The sequence below is a fragment of the Haliaeetus albicilla genome, chromosome 16 (assembly GCF_947461875.1).
Source record: "Haliaeetus albicilla chromosome 16, bHalAlb1.1, whole genome shotgun sequence".
Classification (NCBI taxonomy): Eukaryota; Metazoa; Chordata; class Aves; order Accipitriformes; family Accipitridae; genus Haliaeetus; species Haliaeetus albicilla.
This window is the reverse complement of record NC_091498.1, coordinates 15,567,380-15,590,077: the sequence shown is the minus strand read 5'-3', so window position 1 is coordinate 15,590,077 and position 22,698 is coordinate 15,567,380. Positions and strand designations below refer to the sequence as shown.

Here is a 22,698-nt window from a genome sequence, read left to right as displayed (position 1 = left end):
AGACAAGGAAAGGGGAAAAAGATAAAAGAGTTTGCTTCATTTTTTAAATCCTGGAAAGACTATGGCTTAGCCATTTCAGTAGGGAGACAAGGGAGATATATATAAGTTTTCATTCATTCATCAAGTCGCAATTAAGAACGGTTTTCTGAGAACCTGTACATATTTTTCATTGGACACCTTGGTAATCTTGTTTATCATTCTTTTTAATTTGTCACAGTCTATTAATACACAACTGGTATGCTTTTATGCCAGCTTAACTTTAGGTTTTAAATTCAAGCAAAATTTTTATTACAGGCTCTTGAATACATTCATGCTTCTTATGTACAAATCCACATTTTCCCTGATGACAGCCATTGCTGGTCAAACAATTTAGGTTGCACACCAGTAGAAACTCCAGATATGGAGAGTGTAAATAATTTGAAACTGCAGTATGCCCCAAAGGCCTGACCATTAAGATAAAATTCCTACAATGTGCAGTAATAACTTTGTCCTTCTCCACTAGTGCCTTGTGGTCACATAGCTGTGCTGCTAGGAAGAATCCTCAGGTTAGTTCAGCTCACTTTTTCCTTCAAGGGAATTTATTCCAGCTTCCTTGATCAGGAAGATCCACAGTTACTGTGTCATTACTCTACCTGCAATTTAGGCAGCTATTAACCGTTGCTATCTAGGCTTTCTCTGAGTCAACAAAAGCAGTAGCACACCATCAAGAAGTACCAGGGTAAGAATATCTAGGGAAGGTGACACCTTTGCCATTCATTCAAAAAGCACCAGAGTACAGTGCTGGTAATTAGGACAAGTGCTGCAAAGAAAGACATAAATGTTCATCCTTAAGGATTACAGAGTTTACAGCAGCCTAGTTGACGGGCAAAGTGCGCCCCAGACTATACAATCAATAGTTTCCTGAAAACTGAACAATATAGCCTCATCTATTCTGAAATGCTGCCCTCAGTGCCAAATTAACTATCTACAGACAGAATAGGACTTGGAAAAACAAAAAGAAACCCATGTTCCTCCTCTTGAATTAACAAAGCAGGAGCAACCTAACAAGTTAGCAGTTGATCAGTCATAAGTCAGAGACCTCAATAATGACTGACTTCATAAAAAGACTAATCAGTGTCAAAAAAACCACACTTTTAAAACATGTTGATGCAGTCTGCTCTTCTGTCCATCTCTTTCAAGACAAATGGAGCAGACAGAAAACAGCAGGTAACTTCCTATTCAGAAAGTTTAAACTGGCTTTTAATTCTACCCCCCACCCCCACCTTTGTTGTTGGGTCGTTTTTAATTGTGGATGCAGTAAGTTTAGGAATACGGTCAGTAGACAGAAGTAACCTTGCAGAAGATAGTAGCATGCACCAGATCTCTGGAGTTTGGAGGCTATCCAGTCCAGCAGCTGACAATCCTGATTAACATTATCTGTTTGAATGCTATTTTACTGCATGGTTACATCTACATTTATAATCTCTTTTTACATTGTTTTATAGGTTTTTAAAGCATATTGGTGCTGTTCTGAGAAAGAATGTTATTGTCTGCCAGTGCTCAGGTTTTAAGTCCTAAAGCAAAGTTCCAAGAAGGTTCTGAGCATTTATTTAGACTTACAGCACACAAACCATTTTTTTGTTTTGTTTTCATGTGTTCAAAGTTACGCATATGTATAAATGCTTAACTGCTCTGCAACCTATATTTGAACCTGGCGGGGGCGGGGGGGGGGGGGGGGCAGGTATTTGCTATTTGTCCATAGGATTAGTCCTGCTATTTACAACAATATTTCTATTCTTTGTCTTCAACAAAAAAGTAAATAAAAGTAAAAACCCTTCCAAGTAAGACTTAACAAGCATATATCTGCAACAATACTTAGTAGACTCTTAATTTTTTTGTTAATGAACATGAACATTCATTTATATGAAAGGCCAGTGCCAGCCAACTGGAACTTTGGTTTATGTCAATAAAGATCCAAATTTTTTCTACAACATTAGCCCGTTCTATTTGCTATTATCGCGGGTTGACCAAAAAGCTTCCAGGTATAAGTGATTCTGATAGATTCAGATCCTAAATGTTTACTTGTTTAGGAGCAGGACTTCACGGCAGAGCCCCTGAAGCGCTCACTGGCAGTAAGAAGAAAATAGCAGAGCTAAAAACGTAGCTGAACTTTGGTGCATTACCTCTTGTAAACGTCCCTCTCAACACTTTTTTCCTGCTCCCAACCTCCTTGCACATCTTGAATAAAGTGTCAGTAGGAAAAATAAAAAACTAAAACTTGTGAAAGCCTGATAAGAGGGGATACCTTTAGGAAATCTCAGTTATGATGTCTGACAGCCAGACACTTGTGCACACATGCATATGTATTCTCTCCAGTCTGTTTCAGCAGTTGCCCATGTTCTCCAGTCCTCCCCAGTTCTTTCATGTGGTTAATCATTCAGCAGCTTTCATAATTGAAAGAGGATTCTTCTGAGTATCACACCAAAAGAGAAAACTAAAGAGGCTGACAAAATGCTGCAACATTCATTTTCAGCATTACGGCAGATGTGGTATATTTTAATCTCAGAAGCATGTGAGACAACAGGTATTTGATTACTCACATAACACCCTACAGGATACCGTATGCATATTCTTACACATGCAAAGGTATCTGAGGGCAGAGTGACTAATGACATTCTTCAAATGAAGAGATCATTATATCATCTTCTTTCATCAAAAGAAAATTCTCCTCCTTGTATTAGTCACAAACCCTCTCTTAGACTAAAATCAGTATCAAATGACAGTGCTGAATAAGCTCCAAATAAATTAACTGAACTTTTGAAATTCTAAAATCCCCTCAAATTTTTACTCCATAGGTATTTATGGAGGGGACTGTGCTTAATAAAAAGGTGTTCTGGTATTTCAGGAAGGGTTTCACTCTCAGCAGCTGAGAAAGAAATCACTAGTTATCACTAAATCTCTTCCTGGTCAAGGAACACTTCCGGCCTGTGACCGTGTTAATCTGTAACATATAATATCCTACTTCACACTTATGGAATGACATGGGATAGGTAATCATTCTTCCTCAGCAGGGCCCACTTGGCAACCCACTTTTGATGTCAGGAGTCATCAATCTGCCAGTTAAGCGTAACTGTGGTTGAATGTGTGTTTTAATTGCAGGTAATTCACTAGAAAACTTCAGTGGGAGGTTATACACGTGCAAGGCAAGGAATATAATGCTAACTCTGTGGCAGAAGCAAAGATTTTTCAAACAATAATTCATCAAAGAGCTTTCTAATGCCCCAAACAAAAAGCAACAAAGAATAATAGAAAAGATACTAGCAATGTCTCCTCCCCTGCCACTACACCTTTTCTTAGCAAGTAGCCTTTCAGTGCAAACAAAATAGAAACTATAAAACTCAGTGGATAGACCACAGGAGACCTGTGCAACAATCAGCTCTGCCAAACTGGAATTTCAGGTTGCTTTCATCTCACAAAGTAACAGTTTTCATTTTGTTAGTACCATTCTAACAGGTAAAGCTAAACAATACAATATAATTTATGGTCTTGCAAAAATTCTTTTAACCTGTTCCATAATTGTGATTTAATGCCAAATTCTAGTCCCATCCCTGACCTTTTGCTAATTGGGTTAATTGCAGTTCTTGTCTTTGTGTCCCCATCTTCAGTGTCTCAGAAGCACAGTCACTTATATTAGCAAGATTTCATGTTTTACAGTAGCTGTGCTAAAGCTAAAGCTTGCTGAATTTGTGCTCTGCAGAGCCCCAAAACTTTGTGTGTGAAGAATACCACAACTTCTACAATATTGCATAAGTATAAAACGGAACATTAAAGCACTCTTGTCATCTCCCTGATTGATTGCTAATTACAAATCCAGTGATCCAAGTGGTAGCATAGCTACTTTTTAGAAAGCACTTGCATACATGGTGAGGCACTAACATTTGTTAGTTGAGCTGTTAAAATTTGACATAAGTTGAGGGCTCTGCTAAAGTACCATTCAGTGAGAAACTAAGTTTATTGATTTCAGACTGTCTGCACCACAACAAAATCCTATTCTTCTCAGAAACTCTGAAAGAGAATAACTGTATTTGCTTTGTACTCCTCAATAGAGTAACACATAACCTTACCGCTCAATTACAAGTCTCTTGAAAGTGGCTATGCTAACCTCACTAATTCAGTGAGGAGGAAACAACCTTCCAAACTCACATCATACCAAGAGAAAATAAGTTGCTTTTTCTTGACAAGATCTATGAGATAATTAGTTAATTCTTATTTCCTATTGTTTCAGAGCTCATTATCAACAAATGACAATTCCTTTGACCTGCAAAGCTTTTTTTGTTTTTCTTTAAAGACACCTAATACTTCAAAATAGCCTTTGCAAATGTTTTTGTATATTCTATTCCTGGAGGTCCCTCTAGTGGCGAAAGTATCAAGTTTATCTGGTCTGGCTTAGGCTACAGGTGCTTTGTCTCTTTTTTTTGTAGATATTTCTCATAATAGACATAAATACTTTCTTAACATTGCTAATTCCTCCTTCTAAATAAACTGAAAGTGAAAGAAAAAGATTTGTCACATTAAAAAAAGGAAAAATAATTGGCACTTTAAGAATAAGGAATCTATTTCATACAGTTAGAAAATTATGTGTTACTGCTTGCAAGCCTGCTCAACTTTGCCATTCAACCACAGTCACAGTTGTGTTTGTTTCTTTCTTTTACAGGTATATTTTAAGACAAGGAGACATCTTAACATATTATCAGAATGTCCTCTGATACAGTAAGTCTTATACTTAAGAAGTCTGTCTTGTTCAGGTGTGACAATTAAATAATCTGATGAGTAAACCTCTTTTTAGGGTACATATCTTTTTAAAGAGAAGTTGATACTCTCCGAGGAGTAAGCTTGCATTTAAAATTCAGAGTTTTTTATAACCCAACAACTGTGGTTCTAAATTATAGGCTATGGAAAGACAAAGTTTGTAGACAACAGTCATTTGTTGCTACTTCTTTAAACTGTAGATACCTATGTGACTAACAGGCAAATTTCCATGTGAGCTCTAGGCTAGAATATATCATGCTAGTTAAAATGCTTAGACAGATGACTAGAAGTGTAGACATACTAAAAATACAGTTGTACAGAGATGACATCTTAAGCAACGCTGCTTCTCACTTCTCTCCCAATTCCTCTCATTCTGCTGTAATAAGAGCGAGGACTGTTTATCTCAAAAACCCAGAAGCATCAGCAAACACTGAAAACTTAGTATCATCTGCTTGCTGTTATCTTCTCTCCACCCCTGGTACAGGAACACTGTCCCTGAAGGGTACTTCCCTAGACCTCCCCTTCACTGCTCAGAGAAGTCTCTAGCTCCTTTTTCTTTTTTCCTCTTTCACCGAAGGAGCTCTGCTTACTGTTCTGTTGTCCCCACTTTCAGCTGCACGCATTTAATATTAATTGGCCACAGACATGTATGCCTGTTTCTAGTGCAGAGCTAGCTGGTCACAGCCTAACTGGTCCTCAGTGGGACAAGCTGCCTTATTACAATCACATAAATAGCAACAACAGAATTGTTCATTGAAGTGTTACATTTTAAGCTAGGGAAGAAATAAGACAAAGTGGCTTATAGAAATTATCTTATTTTTGAATACAGGAGACCTGATACTCTAAAGGGAGGGTGATTCAGTGACTTCTTTTGATGTAACAAAACCCAAAATACAACTCATTTACTTATCTGCTATAAACTGAATCATAATATGGTAATTTGATGCAGCTGGGGATCTGACCCTAACATCTTTTCAGTACTGATTTACATGGTCTTTGCAAGGTCTTTTCAATATAGAGGGCCCTCCTGTCCAGTTTTTACATGGTGTTGTAGATTATGCTTAACAGCAGATGAATCTCTTTACACTACTTGTAAAACTAGAGTCTCCCCTGCACTAGTAGTTTAGGACTCCCAAAATGCTGGTGATGGAGTAGAGAACATGAGAGTATTTTCTAAGAAAAAGGCTGATGGCTTAGCCCATGTTTCCCATTGAAAACATGTCTGTGATTTGACTTCTGTTAATAATCTACACAAATACTTGAAAGAGAATAGCATAACATTTTACATTTACCATTATAAACAATGATACATGAAAATTAAACCCTAATAAATGTAGTAGTTTGATGGGTAGCTGCCAATGCAAAAGGAAAAAAAGAAAACAAAAATAGGCTGGACTTTAACTTGATACATTACCCAGATTTGCATAATAAATAGTAAGAAGCTATCAAAAAGAGCACCAAATCCCTGTAAGTATATTGAATTTAAGAAGGTATTTTCAGTCCTCTATCAAAGAGGAAATTTCCAGTCTCTAACCTCGGACTTGAATGACCGGAGTTCAGCTCCCAGTTGTCCCACAGACTTCCTGTGTGACCTCTGGTGTGTCATTGTTCTTATTTGCGCCTCAGGTTCTTAATTTGTAAATGGGATAATAGCACTGTCCTCCTTTGTAGCTGTGATGATAAATGCAGTTGCATGTTAAGCACTCAGATTTGCTGGGGAAGAGGAGAAACAGGATTAGTCAGTATAAAGGTAGGGATGCTTTGGAACACCATACAAAGTTCTAGTGTGCAGACAGAACTAATAAACATTGGGATTTAAAATCAAGACATTGTGTTTTGAATGGAAACACAAACTTGAATGAATGCTTTAACTGCTGCTAATACTATACAGAGATTCTTCCTCTTCCTTGCATTTGCCATTGCTGTGAAACTTCACCATGTGAACAAACACAGAAATGGACATAACCTGGCTTATCAGCCACATAGTAACAGACATAGTTGTCACCAATAATGCTGATCATTTAAGTTATGGGCCAACCATTGTACAAAGAAAAAACAAACACAGCCCATCACCACATCAATGGCTGGGGTTAATTATTGAAGGAGGAGAAATGGGAATTTCTTGAAGATGCAGCAACTCAGATGTTATGTTAGAAGACACAGTTCAACTCAATGAACCTTCAAATGAAAGTTTCACCTTATAAGACAAAGGAATTAAGGAATAAGTCATTGCACGTACACTGGCAGTGTTAGCAAGACAGTAGGAAGAGCTGAATAAACAGTGTCATGAATCTGCACTATAGCAGGTGCATTCAACAGCTTACAAAACTTTTAATCTCAAACATTGGTAAGATAGTAATCAATTATGAATCTTCATACTCAAGCATTATTTCCCTCTTAGCAGGTTGATATGAAGGCTGGAAAGCTACCAGGAAGGGAGACAGATACACAGGTGTGATGACTGGTCCGAGTGGCCAGCAAGCCTTATTAGAACTCTCCAGAAAAGGTAATGAAACTATCTAGGAAATGGGTTACTAATAAACACATCTGCTTTAAGCAGAAAGGAGGAAAAAAAAAAAAGTTTACCTGACAGAATACCGCAGTTTAAATAGTACTTAGAAAAATAAAAACACACAAAATTTCAATAAAGAAGACACTTACAGAAGAATAGTCCAGGAGGGATTGAGATGGTCTTCCTCAGGGTCTGGTACATGAAGAGTTTAGCCTCAGACCCAGTATTGCTCCTTAACTGTAGATTAACCTAAGCAATCCACTCAGTTCTGCATTAGGGAAGAAATTCTGCTTGGGCTATGACCTTCACAGTCTCAGCACCTAGTGCTTTCTGACAAAACCATTAGTCAAATCTGGACAAAACTAGCCACTGGCTTCAACATCATACGTTACAATCCAGTCCAGCTTTCAGAAAACATTTCTTAATTAAGGACCTGCTTAATTTCAGGTTTTTATACTTCAAGTGACTGTAACTGTTGTAACAAAGATCAAAGATAACAGACTTTTTATGACTGTGATGTAATGGAATTTAACACAATTCTATTTCTAGAAATATAAGCACTAACAGAAACATGGTTACTTAAAAATAGTGACATATGGACATATAAGGGAAATTTTAAAGCAATCCAGAATAATTACACAGGTCATCATGAGAGAAACAAAATCCACTGTTCTCTTGAACAGTTAGAATTTGGATATCTGACTGGTTTATGTCACTTTATTTTCTAATCAAAGGGATGTGTCAGAAATACATTTTCTAAAAGTTTTAGAAACAAAGCACAAAGGAATCCAGACTTGCAGAAAAAAGGCAAATATAAAGCCTATGAAAATAGCAAATTCTGTATTGAGGACACTGAATATTTATGGCATACATGAAATTGTGCCAAAAAAAACCAAAGCCCCAGTACAAACATATAGGAATCATACCACTTATTCTGATAGTGAAGGACAAAAACATTTGAAGAAAACACATTACTATGATCATGCGAAAGTTGAAAAGCTTGGGCATATCATTGGCTGCTTCAAAGTAGCTTTGATTCACAGCAGCTAACTGAACTGAGATAATTTATACCAAATGAGGTCTGTTACATATCAAGAAAGCCCCACAGGCAAGTTACCTAAGGAAGTATGGTGATGCAACATTTGCACTCTAAATACAGAATAAATCCCTTAAATGAATTAACTTTTAGGGCTGACATGCTGTGCACCAAAATTTGAAGTTATCTGTGGAGATAAGTGGACAGTTTGTTTGGAAACCTAATCATTAAGAGAGCACTTAGAATACATGCATGTGCTCTGGAAAATTTATTAAAGATTTCTGTAGCTGGGGAAAGCATGTAACTCTTCTCAAAGGGAATGAAGGATTAGTTACTGATGCAGTTACTCAACATCCAAGTTATTGCAATAATTTGAAAAGGTAATTTAGAAAATACATTCACAGCTAAAGTCCATTCCTGCTGGTTGACTCTTTCTGATAACTCTATGCTTCACTACTGCTGCAGAGAAATGCCTATTATTTGCATCTCCATCTGTTTCACAGGGCTTATTTTCATCCCAGAGAAGAGCTATCGATACCATTATACACTAGCAATGTTTACTTTTATTGTCATAGGGACTGGCATGCCAAGTAATCTGGTAACATCTTCCTCTTCCCAAACAGGAAAAGGGAGCAGCAGCAAATAGCACTGGTAACAACAGCCACCTCAATGCAACTTCAGCCCTGCAGATGGATGGTCATGCCTATTGCAAAGGACAGCCAGCAGGTAGGATCACTAACTATACTACGTATATTAAGAGATGATTGTGATTCAACCAAGAAGAGATCACTACTTACTCCTCATTTTATTTCCCCTTCATCATCTGTGAGTAATCAGCAGCAATATAAAACAGTCATTGCTATTCTTTCTTCCTTTTTAATAATTAAGTATATGTAAAACTTCCAGATTTTCTGTATCAGGAATTTCACAAGCTATTTGTTGCTGTCCTTTGTCTATGTTCTAGATTGCTTTCTGTGGTGTTTCTTCTGTTCAGTACTTTGGCTTTCTTACATTAACAGTAGCTAACTTACTGTATTTGTCCCATTCTGCAATTAGACGTCAGCAATGTTCCACTATTTTGCTCTCCACTGTTTAGACAACCTTTTAGCTTGCACTAGGAATAATCCTTTGAAACTTCATAGACTCTTGTATCTAGCTGATCCTTGGCTACTGTTTTGGCCTGATATTAGCAGACTGCAGAACTATTACAGTCAGGCAGTTGCCTACTATACAGCTCTTTCTGAGACAACAAAGTACACACGTGGACCCATGACTTACACTCTCCTGCACTGTAGGTTTCTACTCCAAGGAATTCTTCTACCAGTCCCATGAGTTAAGGACATGAGCATGCACTAACACACCTGTACACTGTGCTAGTCCATTTTCCTCTTGCATGTGTTCACTGTTGTCTCATCCTCAGGCCTTGAAGACAATTCCCAACAGTATCTTGGGGCACAGATGATGTCTTCAGCTCTATGTCTATTTTAATATTTGCTTTTCTAAACTTTTCATGTAATTTTTTATTTTACGAGATCGCATTCAGAACAGCAGATTATCTGAATGTTAGGTCACAGAGTTAAGGTAGAAAAAAACCTCTTTATTTGAAGGTTTCTGATAAAAGGCAGTCGGCTGCCTGGAAAGACTCTACATTTAGACGGGATCACGGGGAACACAGCCAGAAATTCTGACAAGCCAGAATTTGGCTAATTTGATTGTTCATTAACTTTTCATCTTCATCTGGGAAAGCATCTTCTCCTAGTGAGTTGAAAAAAATAAAATCAATAAATAATAAAGGTGAAAGTCATCCTTGTCTTTGGTAAATTCTTTGAACTTTGTATAATTCTTTTTATTCTAACGGATAGCTCAAGGGAACTGCTCATGTAAATAAAATTAGGTACATGCATTCTCAAAGCCCCAGGTCTATTATCTTCAAAACAGGCTTTTTAAGACCTTCATAGAAGTAAACTGAAGGTCTGCTAATCATTATCACCCCAGATGAGCATGTAGCCTGCTTCAGTTTTATATTTAATATTATTCAGCATTTTACGCTACCTATGTTTTTATTTCATTAATATTATAATCATAGCCAATGTGGAATAGGACACAGCATACTGATAGTAATAGTAGAAGTTATGCATTTCTGTAGCTACATTTTAACTTTGCACTTCTGTAGCCAATAATTCTATAGAGTTCTAGTTTTTAGCTGTTTTCATGAGACTTGTGGCAGGTGAGAAAGTGGCTTTTTAATCTTTTCTAGACTTGCATTGTGTAATTAGCTAGAAGTTACATGTTCATCTACATGTGGTTTATTCTTTTTTTAAACAAATGTAAATAGCACTGTTATATCCTCAATACATAGCTCCACACTCTTGTAATTGTAAAAGCTTTACCCCAGCTATGTTATGATTCAACGTTTTAACAGAAATATGAATAGGAATTCTGTTAAATTTCAAACATAAGCACCTCTGACAACGTAGTAATTACTGAAGTGCTATTCTCAGCTCTTGCCTCCTGCATAGCGCTACACCATGATATAACTTATGAGGAGATGGCTCATGAATCTAGCATCAACTGTGAAACTTTTTAACTTCCTGGAACAAAAAGCTTACTTGTCAGGGTAGCTGATTTAAGCTTCTATTTGTTCATCTGAGGAAATCTGTGACAGCACCATGAAGTGTAAGCATATTTCTAGTTTTATTTAACTACTAAGGGCATCTTGATTGTATGGGTTACTTGGAGTAATTGGGACTTTTTAAAATCTCTTTTTGTGACAGATAAAAATTCATCACCTCTTTCATATATTAAGTATTCCATTTTCTAGAGAAGAGCCTTGTCTGTGTCGCAAGTATAACAGTAAGGCATTTCATTAAAGTTGTGGTATATTAGAGCACTACAAAACTTTACCCTGCATAGCATCATGTATTCGAGACCTGTAGCTACATTGCTCCCATGATAAAACAGGACCTTGCACTTTCTTTACTGAAACTGTGCATCTATCCACCTCCCTGTAGAGTTCCATCTATAGAAACTGGATTGATATAGTGGGGTTTTGTTTGGTTTTTTTCTCTCATCACAGCACCTTGGATCTACAGGTATTGAACCCCCTCCAAAACCCCAAACCACCCAACATTGTATTACACACTGTAGAAATGAAGGGGGGGAAGCATCCCTTGCAATAGCAAGTTTGCTCTGTAATTGCTTTTTTCAGGACCAAATTATGCTGGGTGAGGCAGAAGCCAGTTTAACACAACTCAGAAAGTTCAGTTGTTGAAGAGGAAGAGGTATTTCTAGAGTAGTCAGGAGGCATATAAGGCTTAATGGTTTTGTTGGCTGGTTTGACTGTAAACTTAAAGAAGCCATGATGAAATACAAACAACAACAACAAAATCGCTGTCTAAGAGAGGAAATCTTTTGCTGCATATAGCTTCCTTACAGCCATCTGAGAAGAGTAAAATTAATCTATGATTTACAAATCAGTTTCGTCAGTTATGGAGCAAATCTTTAGAGATGACAGGGAATTATTATAAATGTTCTTGTTCATTCCTGCACCTCCAAGTTTCATCTCAATAAAAAGCAGAGGTTGCAAGCAGGAAAAAAACTGACCAGGGTAATACTTGAATGTGTATAAACATCAAGTGAAGGAAAGCATCTGTTATTCTATTTCTCTCCTACAGCATGTTAACCTCTGTCAAGCACAGAATTAATCATATTTGAAGATTTACCTCCTGCTTATAACTGGTTATTGCCATGAGTACACCTGCCAGCAGAACTGTTAAAGATATAGGGAAAGCATGTGTCTATGGGGAAGCAACAGAGGCTTTTAGCACACAGTGAATTTGACAGACTTGGAATCCCTGTGCCAGCACATGCCTCTTGTCTATCTGCAGGCAGACATGTTCTTGAGTTTCGCAAACATATAAGAATAAGTGAGGTCCCTTTCTCCTATACACTGAAGCAGTTCTTAACAACCTTAGGTCAATCATTTCATCTATATGCCACGTTCAGACACTTTCTTCTGTGCCTTGCAGTTTTATAGTCTCCTCATTCATTTGGATCTGATCCGAACCTGTCTTATAAGTAACCTGAGGAAGACCGCCAAAGAGCAAATTGACTATGATTTGCTGCAACTGTGAGTTAAAAATCAATACTATCCAGAGGAAAAAAGAAAGGGCAGGCTTCCCTGTAGTGGGCAATAGGCATATATTTAAAATCTAGGGTTGTGTCGTGGTTTAACCCCAGCCAGCAACTAAGCACCACGCAGCCGCTCACTCACTCCCCCCCATCCAGTGGGAGGGGGGAGAAAATCAGGAAAAGAAGTAAAACTCCTGGGTTGAGATAAGAACGATTTAATAGAACAGAAAAGAAGAAACTAATAATGATAATGATAACGCTAATAAAATGACAACAGTAGTAATAAAGGATTGGAATGTACAAATGACGCGCAGGGCAATTGCTCACCACCCGCCGACCGACACCCAGCCAGTCCCCGAGCGGTGATTCCCTGCCCCCCCACTTCCCAGTTCCTAAACTAGATGGGACGTCACATGGTATGGAATACACTGTTGGCCAGTTTGGGTCAGGTGCCCTGGCTGGGCATGAGAAGCTGAAAAATCCTTGACTCTAGTCTAAACACTACTGAGCAACAACTGAAAACATCAGTGTTATCAACATTTTTCACATACTGAACTCAAAACATAGCACTGTACCAGCTACTAGGAAGACAGTTAACTACATCCCAGCTGAAACCAGGACAGGTTGTCAGGGCTTGCAATATGCAAGAGATACAAATTTCTGAAAAAAAAGATTTAAAAAATACATCATAGTGCATTTAGTGGGTCTGATTTCTAAGTGTGCAACACGGCCCAGTGAACTCGGGTGCTTAAGCCCAAGACTTGCTGAAATTCACAATCACATCCAAATGCAACTTCAGTTCTGTAGTTAATGGAAAAGACAGAGAAAAGATTCATGTCTTATCAAGGGAAAAAAACTTAGAACAGTTGATGAACAATTTTGCCGTTACCATTTCTGCACAATGCACTAAGTGCAAAATTGTGTCTGCAGTTTTGTTGTACTTAAGAAACAAAACAGACTAAATTATTGTTCTAAGGTTTGGAATTCTCAAAGTACACCTTGTATATGGTTTATGCAAAAGAGATTCTTGGTTTTGAATATACTTCCCCTTCGAGCTCACAAAATTTGCCTAAAGCACGGAACAAGCTCTTATAAATAGGAGGTGATGAAAGCAGTCCCACAACGAAACACAGTGAAGGGGTTTTTTCCCTGTAAAAATTGCTCTTGTCTATAAAAGAATGCATGGCTACAGGCATGAAATTGAACAAAAAAAACCCCAAAACCAAAAAAAACCTGTACACATGACAAACTTGAAAAGAGGTAAAGATTATTTTAGCATAGCTTGTAAAGTGGAGTTTGTAAATATTTGTACTTAGCTTAATGCTAAGGGCTAACTTTGTGAAGTCAGCTGTTGGCATCAAGAAAAACATTTGTGAATTTTTGCAGATTCTACAAGTATGATATATTAAGATCTTAACAAATGAAAAATACTAGTTGACCTGGGCAAAGCCACACTAGATTATTTCAAGCCTTTCCAGTTCCCACATGGTGGTCCTTTTTATTTTCTAATACTTCTGCTTTCAGTAGTATTCATCATGCCCTTTGCTTTCAATAGTACTCATTTGCCAGCGTCCATGTACAATCCAGCTTCAACTAAAATTTTCAGGTAAGGTTTTGTCTGCCTTATCTGAACATTGCCCTTCCTGAAGCACTTGTTCTGCATTGGAACTATTCCCACATTCTTGTATTTTCTTTCAGCATGAACTATAGCTGTGGTTTTGCAATACATTATTTTCAGGAGTTTGCGTGTCATGCTGTATACCACATCAGTGAACTGATTTTGCTGAAAAATGACCTGGCAAAAATGAGTTCTTTTTAAGTGCACTCAATCTGATTCACTGTGAGGCCACACAAAGAGTTGTGTTGGCACAGCTTCAAAGTGGCATGCCATGCTGTGAGAACAGAGCAGTGAAGGTCCAGGAGTATTTGAAGCTAGTGTCAGCCTCCCCCCACACACCATGTACAATATGCTATGTAAGCACAGCCAATTTCTTTATTTTAATCGAGCAGTGTTGCTGTGTGTTTTCTCTCATCTGTTCCACCTGCTCCTTCCATTGTTTACTTCCCTGGTGTCTACATTTCCCTTTTATCACCTCTCCACCCCCTGCAGTTTTCTCCCCAGAATAAATTCACTTCTATGAAATTCACTGGCTGACATCCGTATGCAAATTTCTGCAAACTCAGTAGAAGTACATTATTCAAATAGCCTCTGCTGCTCTTTACTGTGTTAAGCAGATGAAGACAGAAACAAAAAAGACAAAGTACCTATATTTGCATTAGCATTTTGCACATTCATTTGTTAAAGGCTTGGTGCTAACCCTATCCAAACCAAAGTGTAATCCACTGTCCTAGAAACTAGTGGGAAGACTCCTGTGAATACCTGATTTGCTCTGCATCCTTGTGTCCTGGCTCCAGAGGCATACCCTGGAAACGTTAAAACAAAGCCTACAGTGGTTCAGTAACAAGGCTGTCTTCCCACGCATCTTTTTATAGCTTGCTGTTGTTGATGGGGTTTTTAAAACAATTTTTTCCTCCTCTGACATTTTTTTCTGATTATTGACTATGCACAGATACAGTAAGGAAGAATTACTTGAAAAAAACATTCTATAACATCTGCTGTTCTAGAAAGGAAACTGACAACACTGATATTTTTGAAAGCTTTGAGTGGGGCCAATTCACATACCTGGAAAAGTAACCCAAACTTCTATTTTACTAGGCCACTCCTATGCTTCACTTCTTCGCGTGATTTTGCTTCAAGTTCCTTGTTTCTATTAATGTTTGCCCCTATCTGGGTCTGTGTCTGCAAACTCATAAAATCTCTGGTTAGCAAATGCATTCCCAAGGTTGCTGTCAACCTCAACTAGCCTCTCTCTCTCTGTCCTAGTCAAAGTACGGAGAAACCTTCCCATTGGTTATTTGCTGTGTACTTGTTGCATCCCTCCAGCTCTTATCTCTGGCAGTTAATAACTTTTCTTAGCCCTCCTGTCCGAACACGAGAGAAGTGTAGTGTACTACAGTTCAAGCTGCACTTGTCGTGATGGTCAAATTTCTTTTGTCCCCTTTTTCTATTTGTGCAATTCTCAAAGATTTATTTGCTACAGCATGACAAAGCCCTATGCAGGACAGCTGGTCATAATTTCTCCTGGTGTATTTCACCACCCCTAGGTCTTTATGCTTTATTTAGCAATTCCTTGGCAATCATGGCAGATGATTCTGCTTTGTCATTAGGCTGTGATGCAGAAACATTTCATGCATCATTACCAGAATTTGAATGTGCTAATTCCTGACAAACATTTTCCAAAGCTGCAACATAAATATAAGCAAGATAACATGTATAATTGCACATAGATGTATATACATGAGTCTCTCACACAGATACATATGCATTTCTTTTCCCTAACAAATACTTGTTTTTTTCTCACATCATATATTTATATTCCCATAGCAGGTTTAGATATTTTTCCCTTCCTAGATTCTAGTTAATGCCTTTTCAGACCTCCCCTTCTCTGTTGCATTTACCCTTGATTAAAATACTGGGTTTGTTTCTTCACACTTAAACATACACACCAGTTAGAGTCCATCCAATTAATCTTTGGAACACATGCTGAAACTGAATATGAATTTTACAGTCTTTACTCTGCCCTTCACTTCTCTGGTTTTCTTTATTCTGATCCCCTGCATCTGCTTTGTTCTTCATATTTATTATGTTTTAATTCAAAACAGGAATGAAAATGTGGCTACTACTGAAAGCAAGTAATTCCATTACATTATTGCTGGCACTGGCCCAGTAAACTCACTGATGCAATTTTCCTTGAGTGAGTACTTGCACTAAAGTCAGTAGGAACATTTCCATTAGTAAAGTTACATAAGCATATGTGTATCTTGAGGATCTGAGCTGCAGATGCATCTCCAGTTCTTAGGGTTGCAATAACATGCAGGTTAAGGTCAAGTTCTTTGGGTCACGATATACAGACTCCATCACAATTAAGGACTGTAGCCTGGCTGCTTTACTTGCTCCTTAACCAGTGGCAGAAGGGTTTCATTCTTTCCAAGAAAGTATTCCTCCAAGTGTGGTTACTATTGTATCCCCAGGCAGCCTTGTTACCATTCTTTCTTTGAGCCTGTTGCTGTTCTAGCCACAAATATAAAGAACACATCTTTCCTATACTCCTTTTGCACTGGTAGGCTATTACATTCTTCCTTTTCCCTTCCTGCAGTCTTATCTGCTTTTGCTTACACAATTCTAATTTGCTCAAGCTTTCCTTCTCTTTTAGTGCAAGATCTCTGTCCTTCTTGTTTCTCCTGCTCAAACCTTCTCCAGCTGGTCTGTAATTCCCTTGAAACCTGGCACCCAAACCCAAACAGAATATTGCAGCTAAAGCTCTTCTGATGAACAGCTGAGTGACTTCACACAGGCTATCCGGTTTATACTGTCCTATATGGCATTTCTCTCTTGCAAGAACAGCATAGCATTGCTCACTTACGTTTGCCCTGTTTGTAACCCTTAGATCCTTTCCAACAGAACTGCAATTCAGCCAGTGGTATCCCATTACGTGTGTTGGAAGCCAATTGTTCCTGCTCAAGCGAAGTTCATTGTCTCCACTACAGTTTCCCCCTTACTATTCACTTCACCATTACTGTGAGCCTTCTCTTTTTCTGACCAATAGTTAAGGCTCACTTTTCGTTAGGATTGCTAGCTCACCCTGCACTAGTAAGGGCATAGTAATTGCTGTAGTTTTCTTTTGCTCCACATGAAAGCTTCCTTTGAAGTTTATAAACCAATGGATTTGCTCCATCTGCCGCTGAAGCTAAGGGGGAGCTTTGTGACCGATTTAACATCAACAATACTGGGCCTACTGTATTACTATATTTAATCATTTCACCCACATATTCAAATGTACTCCTTCAGTGGGTGGAAGAATTTGATAGTGATTAAAAGCCAGGGTGTGTCCCAGCCTGCTGATCAGCGTGCTAGTATGAAGGAGAATTCTTACTGCTGCTAAGTCCTGAGAGGTAATGACTACCATACGCCTACTCTCTTAGTCAAACCATTACCCCTGAAGACAACAATTGAGGTCAAGCCATCCCTTGACTGGGCCCATTTTCACAAGATATGTTTGAAAGGCTCAAATTTGACCTCTCTTCCTTCCATGCATACAGCCTAACCCTGGTTAAAGTGTAAAGGAAGGATGAAACAGACCCATATTCTTGTCACCCATCTGGAGGTGAACCATCTGTCATTTGTTACCACACAAGGAAGAAGAGCTGCACATCCACAGCGGGCTAAGCAGCAGTGACAATAGCTAGAAAGAACCTATGGAAAGCTGGGGGAAACAGCAAGAGAAGTTGTAGGGGAAAAGGAGGCTGAGGAGAGAAGGCATGGCAGAGGAGGGGTGAAGAAGCAGAGACAGGAGGGAGAACAGTACAGAAAGGGATGTACGTAGGTGTCAAAATGTTTCTCTGTGGCTCTGATCTCATCACTTTTTCTGGATAAATCCTTCAGGAAAGAATCTCTGCAGGCATCCCCCTTGTAGAGCTTCCCTACAGCCATCACAACTGTCCCCCTGAAGTTACACCTCCCTGCCAATTTGCTACATCCTAGCAATCTAGAATGCCCAAATGAGAAGTTAGGACCACCCAAAATGAAGGACTAAACAGCATTAGGACCTGAAAACTCCAGCAGCACAAGCACTGGCTGTACAATGGTAAAATTCTAACAGCTTCCATTTATGAGGTTAAAGAAATAATGATTCATTAGACTGGCTGACACCTGGAATGATTTAATCAGGCCATCCCTAATGTAAATGACATTGACTCACATTTCCAGATGTAGGTGGAACTGGCAATTTTCTTTTCCTCATAATTGTCTTAACTTGCTTTGCTAGTTAGAAATAGTTTTCTAGGTTATATTTCAAATCTGGTAATCATTAAAGGTACATTCTTTCCATAGATGTTTGTATTTATAGTCAATGGGAACATCTAGGACAGAATTTGGCCTACAAACTCAAACATGTAGCAGCAGCCTAGATAGAAAAATCTGTACTGAAGTCTGAACCAGAACTAAGATTGCTTGATATATACATATGTACACAAAATATAAAATATGAACGCACACATTGGGGCAGGCAAGATTTCTGTGGCTTGCCCCCCCACCCCTTAAGTATTTCTGATTGCTTGCCTTTAAGCAATCTTTTCATCAAATTTAATACAATGGCATTCTCAGAGATAATGGAGGGGGAAAAACTTTAAGTATTAGGATAAAAGTGGGAATTTTCTAAAAAGTTTAACAGAAAATAGTATATGGAAAGGGAGAAAATTAAGAAGTACTGGTCATCCGCCACCAGTTTTTTATCCAGCTGTGTTTATAGCCTTTATGTCTTCTTTGCTTTCCTCCCTACCTTTCCTCTCATCCAAAAAGTGCTTAGACCATACTCCTCTTTCTGCCTATCAGCCTATTCTTTCGCAAGGCATGGACCTATTCCAGACCCTTGCAATTAAACAATACTCTGTGATGTTATAGTGATGCAAGCTGACCATAGTTAAGCTGACGGCAGTGGAATGTCATGACTTCGACCACAAAGATTTGACCCAATTACTGTGACCTGACACACTTGCAATCTAGTACAGCCTGAAGTCTCAAAGCAATAGCCCCTGAAACCACTAGAGACTTACATGAAAGCTGGAACCAAGCAGAACAAGGCTGAATTAAACCCAGGAGAAAGGCACTCCAAAAAACTGTAATTATATTACATAGTGTGTTAATACATGCTTACTTTGCCTGTTAGAGGACACTGGGTGAAATGTCCACATGCTTTTTAAGAACAGAAGCCTTAACAATCCAGGAGGAAATGACAGAGCTGACTATATCCTCTTTTGAATATATATTCAAATATTAGAGACATAATGCAGTCTGTATGCTGACTGATCAGTATGTAGTGAAGCTCCACTGCAGTGCAAAGCAGTGGTAAGGCAACGTGCAGTACTTGAAGAGATCCATTCAGTGTTCTGTGCTTCTGCCCATAACAGCAAGGGGTTACACTGCAGTAGCTGAGACAGCTATAGAGGAAGGTAAGGAAATATTTAATGTGGTCAGCCTTTCTGCTTAAGAACCACATCTGCAAATCTTATGCAGCAGGGTTTTTTCTGGTGATTTTGCAACATTCATAATATAAAGGAACTCCTGGTTTTATTTTTTCCCTCTTGTACAGTATCTATAGGGCAGCCTTTAAAATCTTCTTCCCCACACCTTTAAATATCAAAGCAACATTTCCTTGCTCCATTAGCACCATTGGGTGGAACATTGCACTGACATGGAACATTTGCACCTGTACATTACTGCAATCATACTGAAAGTCACAGTATTTATTCCTTGGAAGTCAAACAACAGGTAGAAGATAAATCAAGAAAAACTGTCAAAGTGTCAAATCTCACTAAACCCAAAACCAAACCACACAAAACAAAAAACCCAGCAAACAAAACCAAAAAGCAGCAATCTACTTGGCACTGCTCATTGGCTTTGCCTGTAAAAGCTCCTGAAAGCTGCATGCAGAAACTTAGGAAATACCACTCCATAACAGTCCAGGATCTCATCTAGTGTAGATTCTCAGCTCCATATAGGGCTACATTATATTCTTGCATTGATACTATTCAGAATCCTGCATAATTTTTGGACTTGTTTTGCCATTCTGTCACTACCACTTTTCTGCTCTTGACACTGGAAGTCTTCCTGGCTTGGAATATTGAACACAAGAACAGCTGTAGAAGATCATAACAAATTCCATTTAGCTCTGTATCCCATTACAGACAGCAGCCTGCAGGAATGCTGAAGAAGTGGTGTAAGAACAGGATGGAAAGATGGAGTAATACTTCCCCAAAACAAGCTCTGGTATCTAATGTCATGGTTCAGAGACTGATTTAAAAAAAAAAAAAAAAAAAAAAAAAAAAGGAAAAAAGTTGTGCCCTGTGCAGTGCCAGTTACCAGCTGCCTTCCTCACTTTCCAGTCTTATAAAAGCTTGTGAACAAACCTTCTGTTTCTGCATCTTATCTATTTTTGTCTCCTTCACTATTGTTCACTACCATTGAAAACCAGAATTCCTAAACTGAAAATCAAGTAACGTGCTATTTCTGGAAAAAAATAATTATCCAAATGCAAGAATATTCCTTATAAATCTCAGCAGCTCAATGTCTTTATTCCAAAAGAGAAGTCACGGATAACCACATGATCAAATTTTGCAAGCTAGGATCTAGAAATAGACAAAATTAACCACTTGGGGCCTATCTATGGAGGCCAAATTAACCATTAGATTACTCTCTAAATTGCTATCTATTCCAAGTTCATTGCTTGTGTGTAGATATAAATAAATGCGTACTATCTAGGACAGTGATGAATGGTGACTAAATGTACCCTGGAAATTCAGTCCTGAATACCTTTTTTTAATCAAATCCTTTGTTCTGTCAGCAAGTTCCAGGAAGGCATTTCTGTGCTTTAGAATAGTCAAAATGTGTTGTTATGACTCTGTATTAACTATTTTTTCCCAGAATACTGTCTTCTATGCTCTTAGGAGATAAAGCTACATCTTCAGTGGAAAAGTGGACTCAAACAAAAAGGTGGGCTTTGCTGTGACTACCATTATTGATAATCCAAAAGAAGTTCTTTTATGTAAGACTTTTAACGAAACTGGTCTGATATCCTAGTGTTCAGAATAAACAATTCTCTCCAGAAGTGACTAGCATGCAGGCAGGGAGAAGAATGAGAACTGCATCTTTAAAGCAGTGATCTCTGATAGAAGTTTAGGGGGTAGATACAGAGGTGTAGAATAGCTGTAGGGGAAACAAATCATGAGAGAGTCCATAACCACTTTTCAGACGCAGATGAGAGAAAAGGCAACTCCAAACAACGTTTCCACAGAAAACAGAAGAAAATACAGAGGCAGTAGTGGTGAAGCAGCCATGATACAGGCTCCCAAGAAACGTCCCAGCCCAAGGGAACAGCTGGAGGGCTTGCTCCCTCTACTGGAGCATCCTAATAGACACACAAGAGTCTTGCTACTTTGACCCACTTTTAAGTCCGCAGCAAATCTCTTGGACTAGGAAATAAAGGTTAATGCAGGGTTAATTACCATTGCTGGCTTACTATCACAAGGATTTTTTAAAGGACTGACTGTGTACTTGAATATGCAGATGAAGGCAGAGGGGAGAGAGTGATTTCATTGCTTTTGTTCTGAAAAGAAACAAAATAAAGCATACAAGTTGAAATCTGTATTTTTCAAATCATAGTTATATCGGTTCAGTCAAACTGGAATGTAGGAAAAGCAAGTAGACCTTGTAGTGCAGAAGAACAACTCTTGTTGTATGACCTTTACTCCAGGACAGATTACTCACCATCATTCCTGTAGCCACGTGTAGAGAAAACCACCTGCCTTTTTGAACTGTATGTTCTTGTTGAGTACAGCCTGGCCTTAAATACTTTGGCTTATGAATAAATAACCTATTCCTACAGCAAACAGAGAATAAACCTCTCCCAAAGTATCTTCAGACGAACACAATGTCATCACTTATTTAGTGTTCATGTTGGATAAGTCACAGTAGCATGATGCACAACGACATCAAGAAACCATGACTCAGACACTCACTGACACAGCTCTATTCTTGCTTGCAATAGTTTGTGGCTGAGGCTCCTCCTTCTCTCTTGCAGAATTAGGGTCACCTTTGGGCTCTGAGACACCCCATGTGACTTTGGCCAGATGGCAGGATCTTGCACCTTGCAACTCAGCTTTCTGTCTGCTAAATGAGAGTTGAGAGAACCTTACTCCTTCCTGCCTTTTTATAACTTAAGTTACATAGTTTTGGTGTGGAATCTGCCTCCTCCTGTATATAACATCTAACATTTGGTACAAACACCTGCAATTTTAGCTGAACCTTATAAGCATATAGTAAAAGGGTTAAATATTTGACTAAAAACTCAGCTAGATGTAAACTAATGGATTTTTTGCAGCCTCTCCAGTTTAAACAGCTTCTCATTTTCCAGTTTTCTGTCATCTCAGTGAACACTTTGGTCTACTGGTGATCACCTTACAAATTCAATGGAGGAAATGGAAATCAAGCTCTGCAGCACTAACAAAGAGGAAGCTTTCAAAAGAGAACTACCATACTGCATAGGAGAAATAGATTTCACAGCTTCTGGGAAGAAACGTGGAAAGGTACAGCACTGAGTTCAGCTGTTACTTCTTA

At 38.5% G+C, this 22,698-nt stretch overlaps 2 protein-coding genes across 2 annotated transcripts in view; one reads left to right on the top strand and one right to left on the bottom strand.

Moving 5' to 3' along the window:
* KCNQ1 (potassium voltage-gated channel subfamily Q member 1) overlaps positions 1-22,698 on the bottom strand; it is a 422,193-nt gene that overhangs the window by 373,483 nt on the left and 26,012 nt on the right. The window lies entirely within an intron of this gene.
* TRPM5 (transient receptor potential cation channel subfamily M member 5) overlaps positions 22,260-22,698 on the top strand; it is a 39,275-nt gene continuing 38,836 nt past the window's right edge. The window contains exon 1 of the mRNA XM_009927991.2: positions 22,260-22,667. Within this exon, the coding sequence (XP_009926293.2) occupies positions 22,551-22,667 (117 nt within the window). The 5' untranslated portion in view covers positions 22,260-22,550. The remainder of the gene's footprint in view (positions 22,668-22,698) is intronic.